Source organism: Phytophthora sojae, assembly GCF_000149755.1.
Source record: "Phytophthora sojae unplaced genomic scaffold PHYSOscaffold_3, whole genome shotgun sequence".
In the NCBI taxonomy this organism is placed as follows: Eukaryota; Oomycota; class Peronosporomycetes; order Peronosporales; family Peronosporaceae; genus Phytophthora; species Phytophthora sojae.
The window spans coordinates 905275-927914 of NW_009258117.1; the positions used below are offsets into that span (position 1 = coordinate 905275).

The 22640-nt window shown below is 52.1% G+C and overlaps 3 protein-coding genes across 3 annotated transcripts; 1 reads left to right on the plus strand and 2 right to left on the minus strand.

Annotated features, from left to right (window-relative positions):
• Positions 1 to 415: 415 nt before the first annotated feature.
• Positions 416 to 964, minus strand: PHYSODRAFT_297986 (hypothetical protein; the record flags this gene model as incomplete). The annotated part of the gene is made up of 2 exons (XM_009523838.1): positions 416 to 738; positions 841 to 964. The coding sequence occupies 2 exons, from the start codon at positions 962 to 964 to the stop codon at positions 416 to 418; spliced, it is 447 nt and encodes a 148-aa protein (XP_009522133.1).
• An 803-nt stretch (positions 965 to 1767) lies between these two features.
• PHYSODRAFT_488924 (hypothetical protein) lies at positions 1768 to 19394 on the plus strand (the record flags this gene model as incomplete). Its single annotated transcript, XM_009523839.1, has 6 exons — positions 1768 to 2306; positions 2960 to 3122; positions 3255 to 3621; positions 18556 to 18783; positions 18844 to 19088; positions 19170 to 19394. The coding sequence occupies 6 exons, from the start codon at positions 1768 to 1770 to the stop codon at positions 19392 to 19394; spliced, it is 1767 nt and encodes a 588-aa protein (XP_009522134.1).
• Positions 19395 to 19717: 323 nt separating this feature from the next.
• PHYSODRAFT_488977 (hypothetical protein) lies at positions 19718 to 19921 on the minus strand (the record flags this gene model as incomplete). The annotated part of the gene is made up of 1 exon (XM_009523840.1): positions 19718 to 19921. A coding segment is annotated over one exon (204 nt), but the record flags the coding sequence as incomplete, so codon positions are not given.
• Between the last annotated feature and the right edge of the window lie 2719 nt (positions 19922 to 22640).

A 22640-nucleotide genomic window follows, 5' to 3' on the forward strand; every position in this document is an offset into this window, starting at 1 on the left:
TATCTGCATTGTGCAAGAACTCCAGAACGTCCAAATGCCCATTACCAGCAGCAGCATCCACCGCAGAGTAAGAATCCGTTTCCTCATCATCGAACAGGCTACCTCCGATAGCGCTGGCTAGTCGTTCATACAACCACTGAACGGGATCGATTTTCCCGTTACAAACGTAATGCTGGCCATGTCAAATCCACCGTCGTAGTTACCTTCCATATACCCCAAAAGCCACTGCAGTATTTCCACATGACCACCAAGAGCTGCGTATCTCGCGGCAAACACGAATTCACCCAGTGGGTAATCACTTCTCTTGATATGACGATTCGCTAGCCTCTTGACGAATGCGAGATCTCCCACTTCTGCTGCTTGTTCTGTGCCAACGAATTGATATCTTCGCAATCCCGTGCTTTCACCAAGAAGCTTATAATCTCCGTTCGAATTGGCCACTCGGCCTCAGGGCAGCTAGGGAAACTTTCAATTGTAAATAGCTCCATAACCAGCCGATACCGCGCTTGACGGCGCTCTCGACGACAGCTTTGTTTGACATTTTCTCTTCCAGCGTAGAATTCAGACGCCCGAACAGCCATCGAACAACGCTCCAGTGTCCATGCTCTGCAGCTTCATTAAGACTCGACATACTCCACTGCATGCCTTCAACTGTCTTTTCTCTCTCCAGAAGCTGCAGCATGCCCAATTGCCCGCATCGAGCTGCTTCTTCCACCACATCTCTCGTAACGACGCACCCTGGAAAGTGTTGCAGTATTCACTGCATCATGATAAAATTCCCCAGACGGAAGGACTGCAGCAAGGCTTGACAGAACTCCCATCGGTAGTAGTTGCGCTCACTCTGGAGGAGCTTCGCTATCGTCCAGCGAGGCGATTTGGCGTCTCGAAGGCTTCGCATCCACACCAGATCCAGCGGCGAGACAGATCCAACGTGGCTCAATTCGCAGGCCCGGGCCAGGGACATGTCGGCTATCAACATGTCCGAGATAACGGAAGACACGTCGTCACGCGCGCTAGCGCTGGCGAGTTTGCTTTGCACGGCAAAGTTTACGATTTTCAGTGAGTGCCTTTGGCGCGGACCCGTGATATTCGAAAATAATCGTTTCTTTCAACTTGCAGTAGCAGAATTCGCAGTAAAGTGCAACCGTTGGAGTCAATTCACATCCATCATGAGCGTTAAGTATCCGTCGTATAATAAAATGCGAGGGAAGTAAACGTAGACAGGTCATGTGAATCCTTATCTGGTCAAAGCGGCATCAACCGCATCCTCAAGCTTTCTCAAATACGCAACACCATTACAGCAAGAAGGTGAGTAAAGTTGTATGCTTGGGAGTGCGTTGCTGCAACTAAACAGTTTGCATGTAAGTATGTTTATCAGGAGCGCGGTGCATATAAGGTGATATGACTGTATGTGTGTTGTTCAACAACAGAAAACGAGATGTTCGGTCGATACACGTCTTACTAACGTTAAATGCATTTCATGTTGGACAAGATGGTTGCCCATTTGTTCGCAACGTGGGCTTTTAGTAGGGTACGGTTGTTGCTTCTTGCTGCCCTGGTACACATCTACGGTAAGTTACCGTCGGTAACCTTACATGTATTAATAGTAACTCTTGCTGCTCTTTGCTAAGCTTAGTAACTCACAGAGACCCCCCCCCCCCCGAAGCGGTTTCCTTGGCAGCACAGGAGTAAATGAGTACCGTGGTATCCCGGTGTCTACAGCAGGAGAACAAGAGCAAACGCTGGTAAAGAGCGCGAAGTATTTTTATGCATCCTGAAGAGACTCGCCAAAAGATCCGGCGCCATGGTCTCATTTACCAAGCAGCGCCTTGCGGTGGCAGACTTCGTCCTGCGCTACAAGCTCGTCCCAAAGCCCACCGCGCCGCTGCCATCATCTCGAACTTCCTCATCGCGGACATTTCCCTGTCTCGTGCCTGTCAATTGAGCCGCGTCGGATCGTTGGCGTTGCTGAATCTTGTGTGGTCAAGAAGCTCTCAAGACGCCAACACTACCACCTGGAGCCTCGCAAAGCTTCTGCAGACGCAGCCTCTTTACTTCCGATGGGAGTTCTCCACATCAATGGTACAGGCTGCACGTCGCGACGACTTGAGTATGCTCCATTGGCTCCTGGCCCACTTCCCAAAGTGCCCAATAAACCAAGATGTGATCGAGGAAGCTGCTCGAGGGGGACACCTCGGTATACTGCAGCTTTTGGGCTCTGATCGATCTCGCGGGGCTATTCCTTGGAGTGAATCCAGCGTGATGGAGGCTGCCAGGGGGCACCATTGGGGCCTAGCTCACTGGCTGTACGACCGTGCCCACCTTACACTTGAAAAGAATCAGGCTAACACCCAACTCGTTCAAATCGCCGTCAACCAGAACAACTTCGACCAACTCAAATGGGCCATCTCAAAGGGGTTTGGAGTGGGGAACCTACGTTTATCAGTGTACTGCTCAAGATTGGCGAGACCGTGTCGAGATTCTGCGCTTTATTATCCAGCGAGACCATGATAAAGAGGAGAACAACGCGTGGATAGCATTGTACCAAGCAGCAGAGCAAGGAGATCTGCTCTTTATCCAGTGGGTTGTGTCTCACTACGCGAAGAGAACCCAGGACTTAGAGTGCGTCCTCCGTGTTTGTATGAATTTGGCGAGTAGGAGTGGCTATCTCTATGTGGTGCAATGGTTGATCACGTACACGGACGCTCTCGATCTGTCTGAGACCATGTTTGAGGCATCTAAATGCGGGAGATTGGAGATAGTGCAGTGGCTGTATGAAAACTATTCGAGCGATCTGAGTGTCGACCTCTTCCAGGAGCGGGAGCGGAGCTCTCTAGGCGATGAACCGACTCCGTGCACTGCCATGGACAGCCGCAAATGGCCACTTGAATGTGCTGATGTACCTGCGAGACGCTGCCAATGCATCACACAAGTGACGCACAGGAGCGAAAGGCAAGAGAACGCGCCGTGGACGGCGCCCAGAAGTGCGATGCACCTCTGTGGCTATGGATCTTGCCGCAGCTAATGGGCACTTGAGTGTCGTGAAATGGCTACACACCTATCGAACTGAAGGATGCACAGTACTGGCAATGAACTATGCCGCTTCAAACGGGCATCTAGAGGTGGTGCAGTGGCTCTACACGAATCGCAAGGAGGGCAGAACGGATGAAGCTATCGATGGTGCAGCCGCCTCGTCAATTGCAGTCGTGGATTCACCCAACTTCACAACAGCTAGTATGCTGCGCGAGCGACAGCTTGCGGTTGTGCAGTGGTTGAGTACCCATACTGCAGCAAAATGCTCGTCGATTGCCATGGATGGAGCCGCAGCCAAGGGCGACTTGGACATGTTACAATGGCTACACTCGCATACAACGAGCGGATGCACACACAGTGCAATGGATGTAGCCGCCAGCGTCGGCCACTTGGATGTTGTCAAGTGGCTCCATACGAATCGCTGGGAAGGGTGCACTACAAATGCCATGGACGACGCTGCTGTTAATGGCCATTTCGCTGTGCTTACGTGGCTCTATGCGAATCGTTCGGAGGGGTGCACGGCTACAGCGATGGATAAAGCTGCAGCGAATGGACGCTTGCGCGTGGTCAAGTGGCTAGTACGCCATTGTGCTGGCGTTTGTGTGGACTCTGCGTTGTCCCAAGCCATTTTATTCGGTCATTTAATTCCAGTCGGCCATTCACCTACGATCAGCTGATAAACCTGAAACAAGCTGTAAATCGTAGATTTCCGGCAAGATCAAGCTTGGCTTGACATTAGTTGCTAATCTTTGGCAGCAAAGGGTAAGCGAGCACCTAAGATATGGATCATCCTATCCCACGTAGACTTTAGAATACATTGTCAATAGCTTAACGAGTTAAGAAGGTCTTCTAAGTTAAACGCTCGCAGGAAGCTGCCACATTGCAACATCATACGCATTCCGCTTACGTATATTCAACTTGTAGCATGAACTTGAGTTTTGAATATCCATCAGCTTCTGTGTGCCAGAACCAAGTTCACGCTTTTTGTTATGACAGCCAGCCCATGTAACTACAGCGGTGTAGCTGATGCACGAAGATTCACATCGCACCAGTTCCGAATTGCCTCGAACGACTTCTCCTCATGGGTGGCACTTGTCAAGCTCCGCACTTCCTCGTCGCTGTAGCCATTTCGGTTTTGAGCATGTTGGAAGAGCGCGATCTCGAAGTGCCCGTGCGATATCGCTTCAATCATAGCCTCTACGACGTGGAGTCTCTCCGTATCATTCCCAACGAGCCAGCGAACAACCTTCAAATGCCCTTCCGTGGCCGCGCATACTATGGCCCGAGAAGAAAAGTGCTTCTGCAGATTCACACTAAGCCATTTCACTACGTCCAGGTAGCCATTTCTGGCCGCACCTTCAATTGCAGCAGTCGAACACCCCTCCGAACGATTTTCGTGTAGCCATTTCACAACTTCCAAGTGGGCATGAGTAGCTAGCTGCCTTGTCCATAGCTCTCGTTGTGCATCCCGCATGTGTATTGAAGTGCAACCACTTCACCGTCGCAAGTTTCCCTTTTGACGCAGCGGCATCCATCGCCGGAGTTGTTACTTCAACCAAGCGGTTCGAGTGAAACCACTGTACCATCGCAAGCATCTTTTGGTCTAAGATCCTGGCTGCGTTCGTGGGCGCAACGTCAACTCCAGGAAGGTACTTCTGCTTTAAGCGTTTTCCAGCCAATTTGTCCACAATGGCAGGGTCGCACCCTTCCCATCGATTCCAATGCAGCCACTGCACAACTTCCAATGTCCATTGAGTGCCGCACCCTCCATCGCTTTTGTGGTGCAACCCTCAAGTCGATTATTATGAAGCCACCGCACAACTTCCAGGTGACCATTAGCAGCTGCACCATCCATAGCTGCTGTCGTACACTTTAACTGTTGATAATATGACCCCGTGCCTTCCTTCGCTTTTTTGCGTGCCATGGCATCAGCTTCATAGAGATATTGAACGATCCCGAGATGTCCATGGCACACCGCCAGGTCGATTGCAGTTTTCGGACGTAAGTCAAGGTCATCCCCAGGATGTCGGAAGCAGTCTAGGTCATCCTCATGAAAGAGATCGACATTTCGAAGACGAGAGTAGCGATCGAAAAGCCACCGAACGACTTCGATGTGCCCGTTTCCAGCCGCAGCAAACATCACAAGGGACGGATCGCACTCCTCTGATGCGAAAGAAAGAAACCACTTTACAACCGACAGATGATTCTGGTGTGCAGCGCACGTCGCCCCACCCGGAAAAACGTCTTCCAGATAATTTGAGTCAATAATGCCGTCAGCTATAATGCGCCGTACAAAATCAAGGTCTCCGTATGCTGCCGCTTGCACCAGCGAGTACGTGACGATTCCCTCGGTCTTTCCCTGGGCTTAAAGTGCGGCGATTCTCGTCAGCAAAAAGAAGAACATCCGAACTACGACAGTAGCGCTCGAATAACCACTGAACTAAATCAAGACTTCCGGTTTCAGCAGCAGCAAACATGACATCAGATGGATTACAGTCACCCGAGTCAAACGAAAGCAGCCATTTCACCACCGAGAGGTGATTGTATCGAGCCGCACATTCCACCGCAAGCTCAAGTGGATCATCCTCGTCTAATAATAATAAAAATAATGTTGAGGTGTATTGAGTTACTGGCTCACGCCCAACGTCTAATACCCCTTCCGCCTCGAATTGAAGAGGGCTGGGAAACGCTACTTAAATGCAAAAGGTATATATCCAGAGGGAGGACTGTCACCGTGGTTCGCCCTCTCTTGCTGACCGTCAGTGAGTAAAGTCCCCGCTAAGGTGGCTCAGTACTCCTGGGTAGCGCCAATCTATCATCTCATCTGTTGTCGGTTCATCTTCCTGGCTGCGTCTTGAGTCCATTGCCAGGTTCGCTATACAGTCTGCCATCTTATTATGTCGCCTCAAGTGGTGGGTCCACGATACTATTCTGGCCATGTCCGCCAGCGGTCGAGCGCGGTCATACCAGCCTTGGAGCTTGCGAGACTTTGGCCTTCGTCGTTCTTTCATCATGCGCAGGATCAGCTGGCTGTCGCCAACAATATGAACTGTGGGTAGCTTCCGTTTGGCTACAAAGAGCAGAAGACTGTAAAGTCCCCGGAACTCCGCAACGTTGTTGGTGCATCTGGTCCCTGCGAGTGATGTACTGCATATCCAGATAATCTTTGGTGCACCTACTCCAAATTCGACCAGGACGCTGCCACTCCCCCCGGGACCTGGGTTACCCCGTGAACCTCCGTCGAAGTATCCGACATACTTCACCGTCGATTCGGGTTGGGTGAGAGGGCTCTCAATCGCGACTCCACTTTCATAGCGCAGCATTTTCCGGATTTCCATGGCCGCTACCCACTCTCCGTATTTTTCCCCGGTAAGAGGAAACGAGAATGCAATGTTGTCGAATCCTTCCTGCAGTTGCCGTCCTAAGAGAGCCCGCCGTTCATCTACCGTGGGTATTCTCGACTCAGAACTGTGTATTAAGTCCAGTCGTACTCTCCATATAAAGCTGAGAACCTGCATCACTGCGTATTTCCAATATTTATTGACCACCTCCGCGATGGTATCCGTCGTCATGTCTTGATCTTTTTTGTTGTTACTGTCTAACCAGGCCGTCCTGAAAGCAATGCACCTCGACGGCGGGTAGTTCAAACTGAAAGAGAAAATTTCCTCTGGCCCATGCGTCGCAGGTTCCTCGTGGAGGTTCGTGAACAGCTTTAGCATCCAGCTCCATGCTTGTTGAGCGAAGTAGCAATCCCAGAAAACATGTCCCAACGATATATCAAGGTGTTCGCATTGGTCATGGGGGGAGCGCTGATACGTGGAAATCCCAACGATTCTAGCCAAACTGCCCCATGACACCCGTTTCAATGCTGAGCTAACTTTTGGGCAGTCCTTGGTCCATGCTGCTTCGGCTTGAAACACTCTCTTCTCCCCTTTGTTGGTTCGCTTCGCCGTAATAGTCGTCTGGTATCGAGCTCTCGTGTGAGACCAACGACGCTGGCCCACCCAAATTGCTGCCATTCGCGTCGCCCACACGTGGGGTGCGGTCCATACAGAGGTTCTTGGGACCGCAAGAAACGTTGCGATTTCTTCGTCAAGTAGCGGTGGGGATGAGTGCTTGAACACAACAGGGTCCCTGGAGCCCCATGTGTGCGTGACGACTAAGCCAGGCAGTGCTTCTATTTGAAATACATGGTGGGGGTCATCGAGTTGGTGTGCCACCACAATCTGGGAGTTACAATTCTGATGAAGCTGCAATTGTGGGAAAATCACAAGCACATCCAGTGCTAGTTCACGAAATTGGTGAGCCAGCTGCGAGGTCATGGGGTATTTGTGAAGTACACTTTTGACTCTAACCACTCCCGGTCTAATCCACTGCCAGTCGAGAACCTCCGCCAAAGTGGTCGCGCTGTTTGTGAGAAGGCCAAACTTCGTCCTCAATGAAGCAAGGTGACCGTGATCGCTGAAGACCGGTAAATCAAAGACGGGGAGATGTTTTACACCCTCAACTGCAAAAGCACCGAATCGTTTTTCCTGAAGTTGGGCCAAGCGCCTTGATTCAACCAACAAACTCCTTAAATCACAGAGCAGTCCGCCTTCACACCATCTTGCCGTGACTTTGTGAACAGCTCGGCATTGAGAGCGTATGTGTAGTGATATCTTCTGTATAGTGGGGGGTGATCGAACGGGAGACCCAAAGGAAGCCTGTGGCTCGAATTGAATCTCGGATGGTAACGGGAGCCGCCAGCTTCCAGCTCGGAGAGACATGGGTACGGCGATCAATTCCATATAGTATGTCACCGATAATTCGAACAATACGTGAAGTTGAAGTAGACCACTCTCCCACAACATGGGCGCTTAGCGCATGTAGCTCGTTTTGTAAGTTCGGCATTGCTAACCCCCCCTCGTTTTCGTGGTAGTTCTAGGGCTTCGCAGCTTGCCCATCCACAAATTTTGGTTGTTGGTCGTGCAAAGGAGCTATTCCAGATGAAATTTTGCATCCGCATCTCTGCTTCCCTGGCGATGCGCGATGTCGGCCATGCATGCTGGGCTACATACAGCAGTTTGGGCATGATTATTGCGTTGGCGATGTCGACTCGCTGCATAGCGGAGTTTGTCTTGTCAATCGCCAACGCAAGACGTGGAGATAGAGCCGAGAAAGCTCTTTTCCAGGCTTCAGCAGTGGTATCCAGAGTTCCAGCCCAGTGACCAAAATACCTGCACGCAGGTTGGGCGGAGATTGGTCCTGAAATGATATCGGTAGTGTTAGAATTTTGGTTGGCATTGCTCAGCGGAATCGCAACGGACTTCGCAACATTGACTCTTAGCCCGGAGACGTCCGAAAACCGCTTGACAGCTGCGATGATTCTGTCTTGCATTGCTTTCTCACGAATGTAAATAGCTGTATCATCCGCGTAACCAGCTACGTGAAGTCTAAAGGAGCCCTGTAATCCCACTAAATCCAGACCACACTCTTCTGCTGTGAACTCCAGCTCATCGTACAGCAGATCGACCGCAAGAGTAAAAAGGAGCGGGGCTAGAGGGCACCCTTGCCTAATTCCTTGCGTGACGGAGATCGGCTCAGACGGATAACCATTGGCGAGGAAGATTGCGGAAGTGTCGGCGTGAGTAGCGTCCACCAGCTGAATGAATTTAGGCGGGAAGCCTTTGGCCTTGAGTACCGCCAGTAGAAACCGACGGTCTAACGTGTCGTAGGCCTTTGCAAAATCCAGTAAAAGTGCCTGCGCGTTGGCATACTTCGCGATGGAGTTACACACCTTCTTGGCCGCCACAAAAAGTTCGATTGCAGTGTGAATTCTGCGTCCAGGTACAAAACCAAATTGAGTGTTGTGAACCAGAGAACCTATTCGAGTCCGTAGCCGCTTCGTAAAAATTTTAGAGAGCACTTTGTAGTCTGAGTTGAGAAGCACAATGGGTCGATAGTTGAGGGGATCCGTTGGGTCACCTCTCTTCTTGATGCTAAAGATGTTTCCTTGCTGGAAGCTCTTGGGAAAAATACCAGCATCCATCCACTTGTTGAAAAGAGTAGTCAAAATGGGGCGGAGTTGCTCCGAGTGGTCCTTGTACCAATCATTCCCAAGCTTATCTGGCCCTGCTGCTTTTCCACACTTACACTTCTTTATTGCCGCCTCCACCTCGTCTTCTGTGATGATGGCGTCCATTTCGGAAAGATCGAACTTCTCCCAACGCGGCTTCATCCTCGACACGTAGCCATCTATGTCCTCACAACTGATGTCCTCTTTTGTCATAATGGGGAACCATGCGTCCGCAAGAATGTTGGCTTTGTCGTTGGGGTTTCGCGTGGGATTTCCGCTCGCAGGCTTCAGCTGGTGAATAATATTGTCTTCAAACCGAGTACAGATCCTACGAAAGAAAAACTTCGACGATGAAAGATCACTCCATGTATGATTCCTCGTTAACCTTTTCCGTCGAAGGTTTCGGCGCTGAGTTTGAATTTCCTTCAGCTGGTTGAGAAGTTCATTGCGTTTGAGGAAAAGCGTGGATTGTTGGTCGGCCTCACAATTGCGTAACTTCCTCATCACTCGTCGGATGCACTGTCTGAAGCCTTTCGCCACTTTGCGTCTGCATTGTCGTTTGAGATGCGTGAGCTCTTTGCATAATTCTCCTTTGAATTGATCCCACTTTGCTGCAAGAGCGGAAGCGTCTCCGGCATCTTCATAGCATAGCTCCTTGCTGAAAGCTGTCAATCTTGTAGCAATGGCTGCGGCCGTGGCGAAAACCGGCATCGGGTAAATCGGCGACTGGCGCTTTATTCGTATCGGATTTTTCGGTGATTGAAGATGCATCGTGACTCCGTAGTGGTCTGATTCGAGGGGACACTTACCCACTGCTGCATTTCGGCAGAGATGTACCAGCGACCAATTCGACTAGAACCTTTCTGCCTGTGAGCCAAGTTGTAGAAATACGTGTGGAACTCGCTGGCGAAGGCGTTTCTAGTGATCGTATTGATATGACGAGGTTAAAATTGCTCCACCGCATCGACAACACTGCTTTGTTCAATCCAAGTTTGTAGTTGCGCACGTCCAGCATCTCCCTTCTGCGATGATGTGCGTCTGTCGAGGGTGCGGTCAATCACGCAATTGAAGTCGCCTCCAGCGATCACCTTAGCCCCTTCCGGCACGGGGACATCTTTCAGCTGAATAAAAATTGTTTTCTGGCACTTGGGTCTGCCGGCGCGTACAGATTCATCACCAACAGCTCCTCTCCTTGCAGTTTACACTGGATAAATTGACGGTATGCAGTCCATAACTCCTCTTTCCACGGCCTCGCGTCTCGAACTGCTCCGTACGGGTTAACTAGGATACCAACCCCCATGCCTTGCACGCTCGGAAGCACTTCCTGCATGGGCTGGAGACCAAAATGAGGCTACGCTTTTGGCTAACCCCTTGAAACCCCAAACAGCTTTATACTGACGCTCTGCAAATGCCGACTCCGATACATCCAGGTGTGTTTCTTGCATGAGGACTATGTCGTTGACACCATTCCGGTGTTGTTCTCGCAGGCCTTGAAAAAGCTGGGGTAGCTGGTTAATATAAGATGCAAGACCCCCAACATTGTAGGTGACCAGTCCATATGGAAAATCATCCGCGGCAAGTCGACGTGAAGGTGCTTGTCGCGGCGGTAAATCAAAAGTAAGACGTGTCCTTCGGTTGACTCGAGAGCGCTGAAAGAGATGCTGCACCTGGCGTGCGCGATCTTGTTCAGGGACTCTAGAGTAAAAATCTCTGATCGAAGCCTGGACAGGACTTCGTCGAGATCTCGATTCCCCTTCACCCACTAGAGATTCGGCGAAGCTGCCGATAAGTCCACATTGGCATTACCGGTGCCCGCAGCCCCTTCGGAGCCTTTCGCTTCATTGTTCTGTGCATTCACACAAGCGAGACTCTTATGGGCTTTTCGAACCGCGTGATTTGCCGACAGAGTAATTGATCTTATGTCCGTGTTGCCCCTCGGTGGCCGAGTCAATCCGTATGAATGCAGGATGTCGTCATGTCGGCCTGCCATCAAGTCGTATGCTTTTGGATCGTTCAGCCCTTCAGATGCGCTGTCGGGGTATGCCACCGCTTGGAAATGCTTGCTGTCTCCTTCCCTCTTGAGTACTATGACAACTGGTTGTACTTCTGCTCTACGCAAGTCTTTCAGCATTTGTACAGGATTTCCAGCGTTGAGATTTTGAAAGTACGGGAACTCGGCACTGTTGCCGTCCTCATCAGGCTTCGGCTTGTAGGAGTACATGCCCAGATATGCTCTTCCAGTTTCGTGCACATCAATGACGTAAATCGGTTCTCGGAGAAAAGAGCTGCCCCTTTGAGTACCGTGTGGCTTACCCAGCAGTTTCGAGGCACAGGAACGTCGACATTACGCTTACGCTCCGCGTCCCAGTAGAGCGCGAGGTTTTCCGTAGTAGGTTCCTTAGCAGTTTAGTGTGGTCCCAAGTATGTGGATCCGGGTTCTGTCCTTACGTCAATTGCCCGGGTATCCACCAGGTATTGAAGCTTTGCAAGGAGAACGTTCAATATCTTCTTCTTCATCAGGGTGGCTTCCACGAGTTGTTTGGAGGTCAGTTGGAGGAAGTCCTCGTGTATGTTGTGCATGGCAGCAAAAAGCGCTGACCGGCCGCATTGGCCATTTGCCTCTACGTCGGTGATAGACCCTCCCAAAGCCTCCAGCCACAGCTGTAGAGGATAGTGCATTTCAGTTGGCTTCACTCCGGTGATACTGACATCGTCATCGTTGTTCGTTACATGCAATGTGTCTTGCGTTGCCGTAGTTGGTTGATGTTGAGCAGCCTCTGTTTCCGATGTCACTATCTCAGCCATGTCAATATCGCTAAAATCGGCTTCGATACTGGACTCCGCAGCTGGTAGCACTTCAGCCCAGGATATAGGCAGCACTTCCTTCTTGGGCGAGACGAGGACTGGCTCCGCATTAGCGCTTGCTGAGCTCATTTTGACATCTTCAACTTGTGATAGTCCGATCATCGGTCCGGTGGAGGTTGGTCGGGCTTCAACCCGTAGCGTATCGTAGAGAGAAAGTTGCTTAGTAGCTTTCTTGGCTGGCTTCGATCTAGCTGCGGGCAAAGCCACTGAGCAGCTGTTCGAATTGGATCCTTGTCGTAAAATGTTTACCTGCGTCGCGCTGAGCGTTGCTGGGTTGATGAGGCTTTACGAACGGCGTCCCTATCAGTCGTTGCGTCTGTACACCCGATTTCCGAGCCCTCGCTGTGAGTCTCAACTTCCTCACTGACTGCAGTGTTGGCCCGTGCTCTCTTCAGTGGCGAAAGCTTTGAGGGCGACACTGCTGGGGCTTCCTCTCCAGTCGAACCAGTCTGAGGCGAGGCAGGTGGGGGCGCGACTGATCCAGGGTCTGAGAGTGACACGTCGTTTTCTGTAGGTGGAGCAGCCCTCTTCTCTTCCTGGTAAATGCTGTCTAATTCCATATCGATGTCGTTCGCACAGTCTGCATGCTCCTCTTCCGCCCTAGGCTTCAATTTGGCTGAGCTATGGCCCCTCTTGGACACACAAGACGGCGAGGCACTCGTTCCTGATGATTCTGCAGCAGTTCCTGGGGGGGGAGGTCTCGTTCATCCGGTCAAAATATTGCAGAAGCTGGTCAAGGCTCCGGATATTTTCCAATGATTCTGCGTCATCCTGTGCTACGGGAAAAACATGAGACCAGGATGGGATCTTCAGCGTACGTTTCGCCGCGGCTTGGGCGCGATCGGCTTCTGCGGTTTTGCAGTGAGCGTGGGAGTGCCACCTGTCTCGGCATTTGGTGGTAGATGTAGATGCACATCCGAGTGGTGGATTAGTAGTTCCGCATGGGGCAGTTGGATACGGGAGTACCGCGTTAGTACGTCGGGGCACTTCTGGCTTTTGACGATCACTTCCCATCTCTCTCTTCCTGGCTGCTGCTCGCACAGCGTTGGGTGGTTCAAGACGGCTATGTGGAGCTGCAGTTCTTTCGTGAGCAGTGCGTGCATCTCAGTTGGGCTTATCTTCCCTCGCAACAGGAGAATGGAGACTCTGTAAGTATCCATGCGCAGCACCGCGTCCGGAAATTCTTGACGTAACGCCCTGTAGTCGATCAGTTGCATTCCACGCCGGTCAAAGGGGCAAAAGGACCCCGCCCATTGTTTGGCAATCCGGGCGCTGCGGAAAAACATCGTGAGCAATCGCTGCTCTGAGTCGAGCTGCAATCGCACCAGGTCCGTTTTGAGCCTTTGTACTTGGTTCTGCTGCTCAGGAAGGCCTGCCTCCCCCGCATCCACCAGTTGTAGTAGCGTGTTTTGGCTCAGGCCGTCTCGAACAAAGTGGGATGGTAGTAGATGCGCATGCAGTGGGTACTCTTGACGCTGTATCAGCTCGGTTATCAATGCCACCTTGTCCGTGTCGAATACTTGAGCCAGAAAAGGCGGCGTAGACTTGATTTCCATTTCGCCGGAGAGAATCAGATTCAAGACCTCCTGTTCCTCGCTTGTCATCGCCCGTGGTTTCATCAACGGAGCCGCTGGTCGGGCAGCAATTTGAAGTAGCTTGTTCATATTAGCGCTCCCGCCAGGCGGAGGGGTGCTAAAGGCGGGCATCTTGGATTCTAGGACATCCTTGTAACTTCTTGGTTGCGCGTAGCTTTTGACAGGCATGTACGCCTGCTGCTCCGGTTTGTTCACGAAAATGAAGACTTGGACACGTTGCTCCAGCTCCTTTTTTGATATTTTATCCTGTATGAGCCAGCTATACACCGTTCGAGCGAGGCGGAGCTTGTCATCGCGGATGGTGTAGTCCCATCGGTCTGCAAAACGGCCAGAGCGCTCCAATGTCTTAGCAGGGGGGCTGTCAGTCCAATTCGCCTGTTGATTGCATTGATACGGCTTTCGAATTCTTCAAGCCGACGTTGCTGCGCAAGATCATGAATACGAACCACCATCTGGAAAATGTACTCTGGTGGTGCTTCCGATCGCAGTAGTTCTTGTAGCTTGTAGAAGGAGGCACGGCCATCGCCGTTTTCACCTTGAGCCTCGTTCCTTTGGGTGGGAAACTAGGCTTGGCGGCCCTCTGGTGCTGTTTAGCGTCTTTTGAGCTTGGACCCTTTCCATTGTTGCCAACTCGGGATCTTGGACTCACACCTTCGTTTCGCGCCTTCTGTCGAGCGCTGCCCTTGCGTCCTGGTGTCTTGGTGGTCCACCCGGCTTCCGATTTATCCGCTGGGGAGGCCTCTGCCACTCCGGGAGCCACTCCGCCTCCTTCCAGCGGGGCCACAGGAGCCGTCACTGCCTTCTCCATCTTGGGACTTCCAGTTCTCGAGGAGGAAGTTACGGGGCGTTCACCTGGGTGTATTGACACGTCCGGTGGTCGGTCTTGGTGGTCCATAGTAGGTTGAGCTTGTAGCTTGACTGATTCCAGGGTTTAGTGACCCTGGCCACGTGCCTCGGGAGAATATTTTTATCTGTTGCTAATTTACTGGTTCATCTGTTGCGGGCACAGCGGTCTGCTACGGATTTATTCTGCGATAGTCATTCCTTAACTTTGCAAGCAGCTTGAGTTATTGCTGCATGCAGATGATAGCTTGCCGTTCCCCTTAGAGGCCAACGAGGACTGTGACTTCTGGCGCAGGCGTGCTACGACATCAGCAGTACAGGTATGGCAAGTCAACGTCGCCACGGGTGCGCTCTTGACGTCCAAGCCTATCGCGAAGAGTGTGTGACCTATTTTAAAGCGCATGAGGTGCTACTGGACTAATTGGTGCCAGGGATGAGTTACAGCTTCTTCAGTGTTTCCAAGGATTTAACAGCAGACCACGCGCTTACGGGTCGATCCACGAGGTGAAGGATCACTGCGGTGAGCGTCACGTTGTCCTCCTAGTCATTGTGTGAGTCATAACGATCAGAGCGGTCATAACGACCCCCATAGCCATCATCACAGGAAGAACGGCCTTGGTCGTAAGAGCGGTAGCCCTGAGGGTCGAATTTGTCATAGCCATAGCCCCAATTGTAGTAATGAGAGCCGTTGTGTCCGTGGTAGCCCCGATCGCGCGCGTACTTAAGTATGCGTGAAGTCATCGGACGGAGGTGTCGACTCACGTCCGCTGGGTAGTACGATGTAGTGCACGTGGCCACTGAGAGTGACATTAACGGAACACGAGCATCCGTCGGCCACGCCGACAACAGCTTCGGAGCTGCGAGTGGCTACAGTACCGTAGATGTCACCGCTGCCCTTCGTCTAAGTTACGGGGTTGCACTATGTAGTTCACTCCAGTCTGCGGGACTTTAGGATCTGCTCTCGTCATCCACTGTCGCTCTCGATCTCCATACTCTCTTTATCCGCATAGATTTTTGTTTGAGCTAAAACTCATATTACAGCGCCAAACGGTTAAGTATGCTTGCTACTAGACTGCAGGCAGCATCCAGGAGACCGGCTCCATGATCACTAGGTTCGATGAGGAAGCGAAGTACGACTTGTACTACCGAGTACTTCGGCGTGTTTGGAGCGTGGGCACAACAGACTGGAGACCACGCAACTATTATTTATCTTAGTCACATGCACAGGTAAGCAAGCTCATCTCGCGTTCATGTGTACAGGTGAACGTGGCACAACCATCTAAATCAAGATCCAGCGCAATCCAAACTTGGCCCAGTCCGAGGCGGATCACAAGTCCGCGCCCGAAGAGGGGTTGCCTGCACCAGAGCAACAGTAATTCGAGTAAGAAGCAGTGCATGTAGAGCGAGGCGCAATAGATCCGATGCCTGAAGACGTTGAGGTGATGCGGGACTGTACAGGAGCCGACGCCAGACGCGGAAAATGTGCAGCGTAGCATCTTTTGGAGCTGGAGGACGGTGTTATGACCTTCAAGTAATAAATCTACTGCTATGACCATCCTACTTTCACATAGCCTTCGCGAAATTCATGCGAGCCCTTTAAAAGAATCCTATCAAGCATCGACCGCCTTCGGATAAATAGCAGGGGTGCTCTTACTCGATGCATAAGCTCAACAAGTACTCACATAGGCAACAGATATACCGAGTCAACTCGACATGTAATCTGTTGCAGGATTTCTGTACCGAAAACCTGTTGCTTTCGTCCCCTACACCACGCAACAGATAAACCGACTCGGGCAACAGATTTTCCGCTGATTTGCCCGCAACAGATGAACCAGTAAATTAGCAACAGATAATAATTACTCCCCACGGGCCTCTCCACACGTAGAGTCTTGCTTGCTGAGATCTTTACCGAGCGCGGCCGGAGGGTCGCTTGTTCTCGCCGGAGATCTTTTGAGAGTTGGATCACCCTCGTCTAGATCCAGTGGGAAGCAAGTCACAATCCACCGCACAAAGTCGAGATCTCCGTGCACCGCCGCCTGCACCAATGCGTACGCGCCAATATCTTCACTTACATCTTCATTGTTGGTGAGCACGTACCGCAGAATTTCTAACTGCGTTCTCCAATTTTCTTTCGGGGAGTCGACAATCTGCCAAATCTTTTCTGTAACCGTGAGGTTTACATCGAATCCATTCGCTAGGACCCACTTGACCTGCTTTAGGTTGTTCTGCTCCACAGCACTTTGCAGCAGGACCTCATTCCATTCTTTGAAGCCGTCAGTAATGTTAACGCGACTGAAAAGCCACCGCACAAGCTCCCAGTGCCCATTTTCCGCTGCAGCGTCTAGGGCCATTTTGCTCCACTTTTTAATCTTGTGCGTTGAAAGAGCTGCCAAGTACTGCAAAAGGGTGAGCTGGCCCGCTCGAGCAGCTTCGACCACGACTTCCTTCGTTATCAAACAGTCGGAAGAATGGCTAATAACCACTGAACCATATCGAGATCTCCAAGGGATGCAGTTTGGGCTAGCGCTTTAGAAAACGACCAACGGCTGTAGTGAGCGTCCGCCAGGAGAAGCTTTGCGACTGTCCAGTGATTGTTCTTTTGATCCCGAAGGCTTCGCATCCACACTAAATTCAGCAATGACAGCGATGCGGCAGGACTCGATCAGGCAGTCTGAAATGAGGGAGGCGATATCATCCGACGCGCTGGACGGGACCTTTTCGCCCACGATAGCAGTGATCAGCGTGAGCTGCGTCATGGCAGCTTGGGAATGAAGTTGTCTCGGGCTGAAGTTTTCAGACAATGAGATTTTCTTAACGTTAGATAAGAAACATCAATCACTTGGTTTTATTACGGTGCAAAAGATATATTATATCTACTTGCACTAGTAAAAATTTTAAAAAATTATCACACCTATAATTATTCATTATGCCCACCCCGCTCATCTCACAGTTCCATATTTCCCTCCGCCTTCCATCCGATGCTCATTCCGGATTCTTCCTTCTCGCTGGCGAATGGCGACTGCAGAGCTCACGATCGTCGATGCACGCCCAGCTCGATGGCGCCTTCCCCGACGTCGCCTCGACCGTCACATCAGACTTGCTCATATCGGATATGCCGCTTTCCCGCGCGTGCAAGTTTGGGTCCGTCGCCCTCCTGGATGTGATATGACAACGCAGTCTTCGGCCGACAAGTTTCTGGGGTGTGGCGAAACTCCTGCACTGCGAGAACGAGTTCGACTATAAAGACTGGGAGTTCTTCAAGACGTTGGCCGAGGCGGTGCGTCAAGCGGCCCCAAAGCTGGTCAAATGGGTCTTGACCTATTTTTCGGGTCGGGTCAGTCCACGGATCATGGAGGCCGCTGCTCGCGGCCGGACACTTGAACTTGTTGAAGATGTTCGAGCGAGACAGCAAGATCCGATGGCACCAGTCTGTGCTCAACGAAGCTGCGCGGGGGCGTCACTGGACTTTGGTGCACTGGTTTCGCCAAAATTCGGCAAGCTCGATGAAAGAAAGAGCCCAAAATCGAGCACTGGCGGCCATCGCATTCGAGCAAAGCAACCTGGCAGAGCTCAAATGGGCAATTGCCAATGGGTTCGGCGTGCGCGATTTGGGCTTTTGGAACGGGGTTGAGGCAGATTGGGCACTTCACACGAAAGTGCTTCGGTACGTAGTGGAGAAGGGAGTTGGTGACGTTCAAAGGATCGTCGGGCGTGCAGTCGAGCACGCGGCACAATTTGGGGATCTCGAAATGGTCCAGTGGCTGGTGTTGCACCCAAATACGGTGGCTGGAAATGTGCTGATGGGGGACGAGCTCAGCTCCGTCGCGAGTATCGCAGCTGGAGAAGGTCACGTCGCGGTGGTACAGTGGCTGATGGCGCATATGGAAGAGGTGGTGGATTTAGGACGATGCAACTTGTCGGTAGTGATGTTCGAAGCGGCGAGAAATGGGCGACTGGAGGTGGTTCGGTGGTTGTATGAGGAATTCTCCCACCGCCCCAATGTTCACCTCTTTCGTGAAACGTACCGAGGTTTCAATGATGACCCCGTTCCAGTTACTGCTATGGACGCCGCTGCTACTAATGGGCACGTCGAAGTGCTGGAGCTATTGAACAAAAGCAAGACTTCGCCACGCAAGAAGAAAGGCAAGAAGAAACGCGGAAAAGCTGGGAGTCAACGCGGTCAAATCCCTCGTTGCACTGCTGCGGCCACGGATGCTGCTGCTGCGAACGGGCATCTGGATGCTGTGAAGTGGCTACACGCGCACCGAACTGAGGGCTGTACCTCAGCAGCGATGGATCGCGCGGCAGCGAACGGACATCTAGAGGTGGTCAAGTGGCTGCACCACAACCGATACGAAGGCTGCACCACTGCTGCGATCGATGTGGCAGCGAGTAGACGCTACCACGACTGTCGAGCGCACAAACTCACACCAACTTGCTGCGAAGCTCCAGAATCATTTTGCGAGCGACAACTAGCCGTTGTCCAGTGGCTGGCTACGAATCGCTCGGAAGGATGGACTACTGCCGCCATGGATGGCGCCGCGGCGAACGGCAACTTACCACTGCTGCGTTGGCTGCACAAGAATACGGAGGCGACTTGCACGAAGGACGCGATGGATTCAGCCGCACGCTTGGGGCGACTGGATATTGCCAAGTGGCTGCATGAGCACCGCTCGGAGGGCTGCTCGACCTGGGCTGTCGATTGGGCGGCCACTGAAGGACACTTTGGCGTGTTGAAATAGCTATGTGCGAATCGATCGGAGGGGGGAACGGCCCAGGCGGTGGATGGGGCAGCAGGCAATGACCACTTGCGCGTGGTGCAATGGCTGCATGAACGCGGCGCTCCGAATTTTAAGGCGGCTTTAGCAGCGATGATGGACTGCCACTATGAGGTGTTGTTCTTCTTGAATGCACAAAAGGACTCTGATGAAGACGCTGACTGTGGTGGAAGGGAGGACTTTGAAGATGAACAAAAGGACAGCAGCGATGAAGACGAGGATTAGGACGATGGTAAAGAGGGCTGGGATGAGCGAGAGAGGCCAACAGGGATGCCGTATAATATGCTACCTGACTTCAGAACCAGGGCCGTCGCGATATGTTGTTCCCCAAGTTCACAAAAAAAAGTTGTAAGCCCTCCAGCTTCTTCCAATGCTTGTATTTTTGTACGGTACAAACCTCGTCAAGCAACTAAGTATCGATTCAACCGAGTTTACGTTTCGATGAAAAATGCTATCGGAGCCCGGCAAATAATGAAAAAAATCCTCGTATGATTTCCAATTCGCAGTGAGTTGGTCCACGTGTCGTCTTGGACTTCATACAACCCACTTCAAGTTCGTGACATCTGTGTCGCCTCTGTGGAGCTTTCTTCGGGATAGTTCAAACGTAACCACTGCACCACTTCCGAATGACCGTATGCTAGAGCTAAAGCCATAGCATCCGTCGAGCATCCCTCAGAACGCGCTGCATGAAGCCACTTAACTACATCGAGGTGCCCGTTAGCAGCAGCTACATCCATAGCAGTAGTATCACATCTTAAGGCCTGGCAGTATCGCGAGTTCGTCTGTGCTTCGGCAGCATCCGCTTCGTGCAAGTATTGTAGCACCTCAAGTCTTGAGGCTCAAGATGCCCCCCAGAGGCTGCGGCTTTCATGGCGGTATAAGTATATGGTCCAGGAAAGGCATCCGGGTTCGTTTCCTCATCCTGAAAGAGATCGACCCTTGGGTTGCATTTGTAGGTATTGTAAGGTTCTGGTTGTGCTTGTTGTGTTGCGAGTAAAATGGAAACTGAATTGATGTCTTTGTCTGTTTGCTGCTATCCATCTGCCCGAGGGCGCCCTCATGGCGCTCGGTCCTAAACATGAAGTGGTTGGCTGAGGCGTGCCGGAGCAGGAGCTTGCGCAACCGGTGAGTATGCAGACGACGACTTGGGCTCTCTGCATGCGGACTCAACTGATGATGTGGTTGTGTTCTGCTCTTGCACGTGCAGATCATTACACTCCCCCCGACTTGAGCGAGTCCCGGCACCTTAAACGTTGAAGTCGCCGAAGTTGAAGTTGGTAGTACCGTAGACCCTCGATGTAACGAGCAGTACCGTGAAAACTCTGTTCAAGAGGATTCCACTAGGCCCGTGCCACTCGATTGCGTTGGCGAAGATCTTTTAGCAGCGCTTACCAGTGGCTGACGTGTTTGATGTCGCGCTCGCGTTCCCACGTGTTCTCATGGCGAGGGAGCCCGTGCCACTAGACCAAGTACTCAGGTTGGCGGTTGAAGATGCGCTTCTTGATCAGAGCTTCGACAACGTGTAGTGGCTCCCCATCGTCGTCGAAAATCACGGGAGTCGACTTCGGGATCACACAGTCGACGAAGCGATCAGGGTTGTTGTTGTATACCTTGAGCTTGTCGATGTTGAAGCGTGGGCTGATGTGCTTCAAGTTGGCTGGTAGATCCAGCAGCGCGACGTTGCCGTGAAGTTCCAGGATCGGGTACGGACCGATGAAGCGCGGGATGAACTTCCGTGAGCGAAGCTTCGTTTCCGCGGTGGCGTGCGAGATGTTCAGGTCCTGCGTCGACAGCAAGGCTAGATCACCGACCTTGAATGGGTTTGCTGCACGACGCCGGTCGTAGAACTTCTTTTGAGCCTCTTGCGCATCCAACATATTCTTCCGAGCACGTTCGATCACCTCTTGACGATGCTGAACAAATCGAGACGCGTACTCCACACGAGACCTCGCCACCGGCTGATCGCTCTCCACACTACCCAATGGGTTCTTAGGGTGACGACCGGTGTCGACGAAGAAGGGCGACAGCTTCGACGAGCTGGACATCGGTGTTGCGTGCGCATACTCAATCATGGGCAGGTGCTCATTTCAGTCGTTGCCATGGTACGAAACAGAGCATCGCAACGAGTCCTCGAGAGTCCGATTCTGACGCTCAGTTTGGCCATCGGCCTGCGCTCGGTGGGCAGTCGTCATCGCTGTCTTGATCTTCATCAGCTGTACCAGTCCTTTCCAACTTCGTAGGCTGTCGTTTCTCTTCAAATAGATCAACCGCGAATCCTTTCGTACTCTTCCGACGGACGACCGGACTTCCACAGCGGCTTGAAGACTGAATCTTTACTGTATGCCTTCTGAAACGCCCGCTTCGTTTGGTTATCCAGTTGGAGTGAGCTTATCACCGTGCTGTCCTCCATCGATGCTGCGTTCAATCTCATACGCCACTGTGCCGTGCCTACACCATGTGCCCTTGCGGCTGGCTGTTTAACGGCAAGCATCACGGCTTGATCGCGAGTCAGTATGCTTTGGAGCTTCTCCGTAGCCTTGGTACGACGCGATACCGCGTCGCGAATGTTCGTGCATGTCGGCGACGTCAAACACGCCGTACACACTGCCAGCGGCTCGGGTTCGGTTTCACCAGCCTCCGGTTCCTCCCCCGGACTTGAAGAAGCATCAGGGGGCGCGATAACGCGTCGGCGACGACATTCAAAGCGCCTGGACGATGATGCAGCGTGAACTGGAAGGACGCAAAAAAGTCCCGCCAGCGAGCCAGGCGACCAGACAGGCGGGGATGATGTAGAAACCACTTGTACGCCGAGTTGTCCGTGTACACATCAAACGAGACTCCATGGAGGTAATGGCGCCAACGGGTGAGCGCTTGTTTGATCGCAAAGAGTTCCTTCTCGTGAACAGACCAGTTCAGCTCATGCGGACCAAGCTTCTTGCTGAAAAATGTCACGGGGATATCATTGCCGCCATGCAGCTGAGAGAGGACTCCACCAATGCACGCGTGACTAGCATCCGTTGTCACAATGAACGGCTTGTCAAAGTCTGGCAGACGTAGTACCGGTGCGTGCTGGAGCGCAAGCTTGATGGAATTGAAAGCCTGGCACTGACCGTCATCCCATACCCACGCCACATCTTTCTTGACCAAAGAGCTCAGCGGAAGTACCAGTGTCGCAAACTGATGAATGAAGCGACGATAATATCCGGCGAGGCCCAAGAAGCGCTGTAGATCCTTGATGTTGCTGGGCTCTGTCCAATCGGCGATGGCTCGAGTCTTGCGAGCGTTCACGTGCAAGCCATCAGCTGAGATGGTGTGGCTAAGGAAGTCGACCGAAGCTTGACCGAAGTCGCACTTGTCCGGACGAGCGTAAAGCTTGTGAGCCCGAAGGATTTCACAGACTTGCCGTAAGTGCTCGACGTGATCGGCCATCGACCGCGAGAAGATGCAGATGTCGTCCAGATAAACGACCAC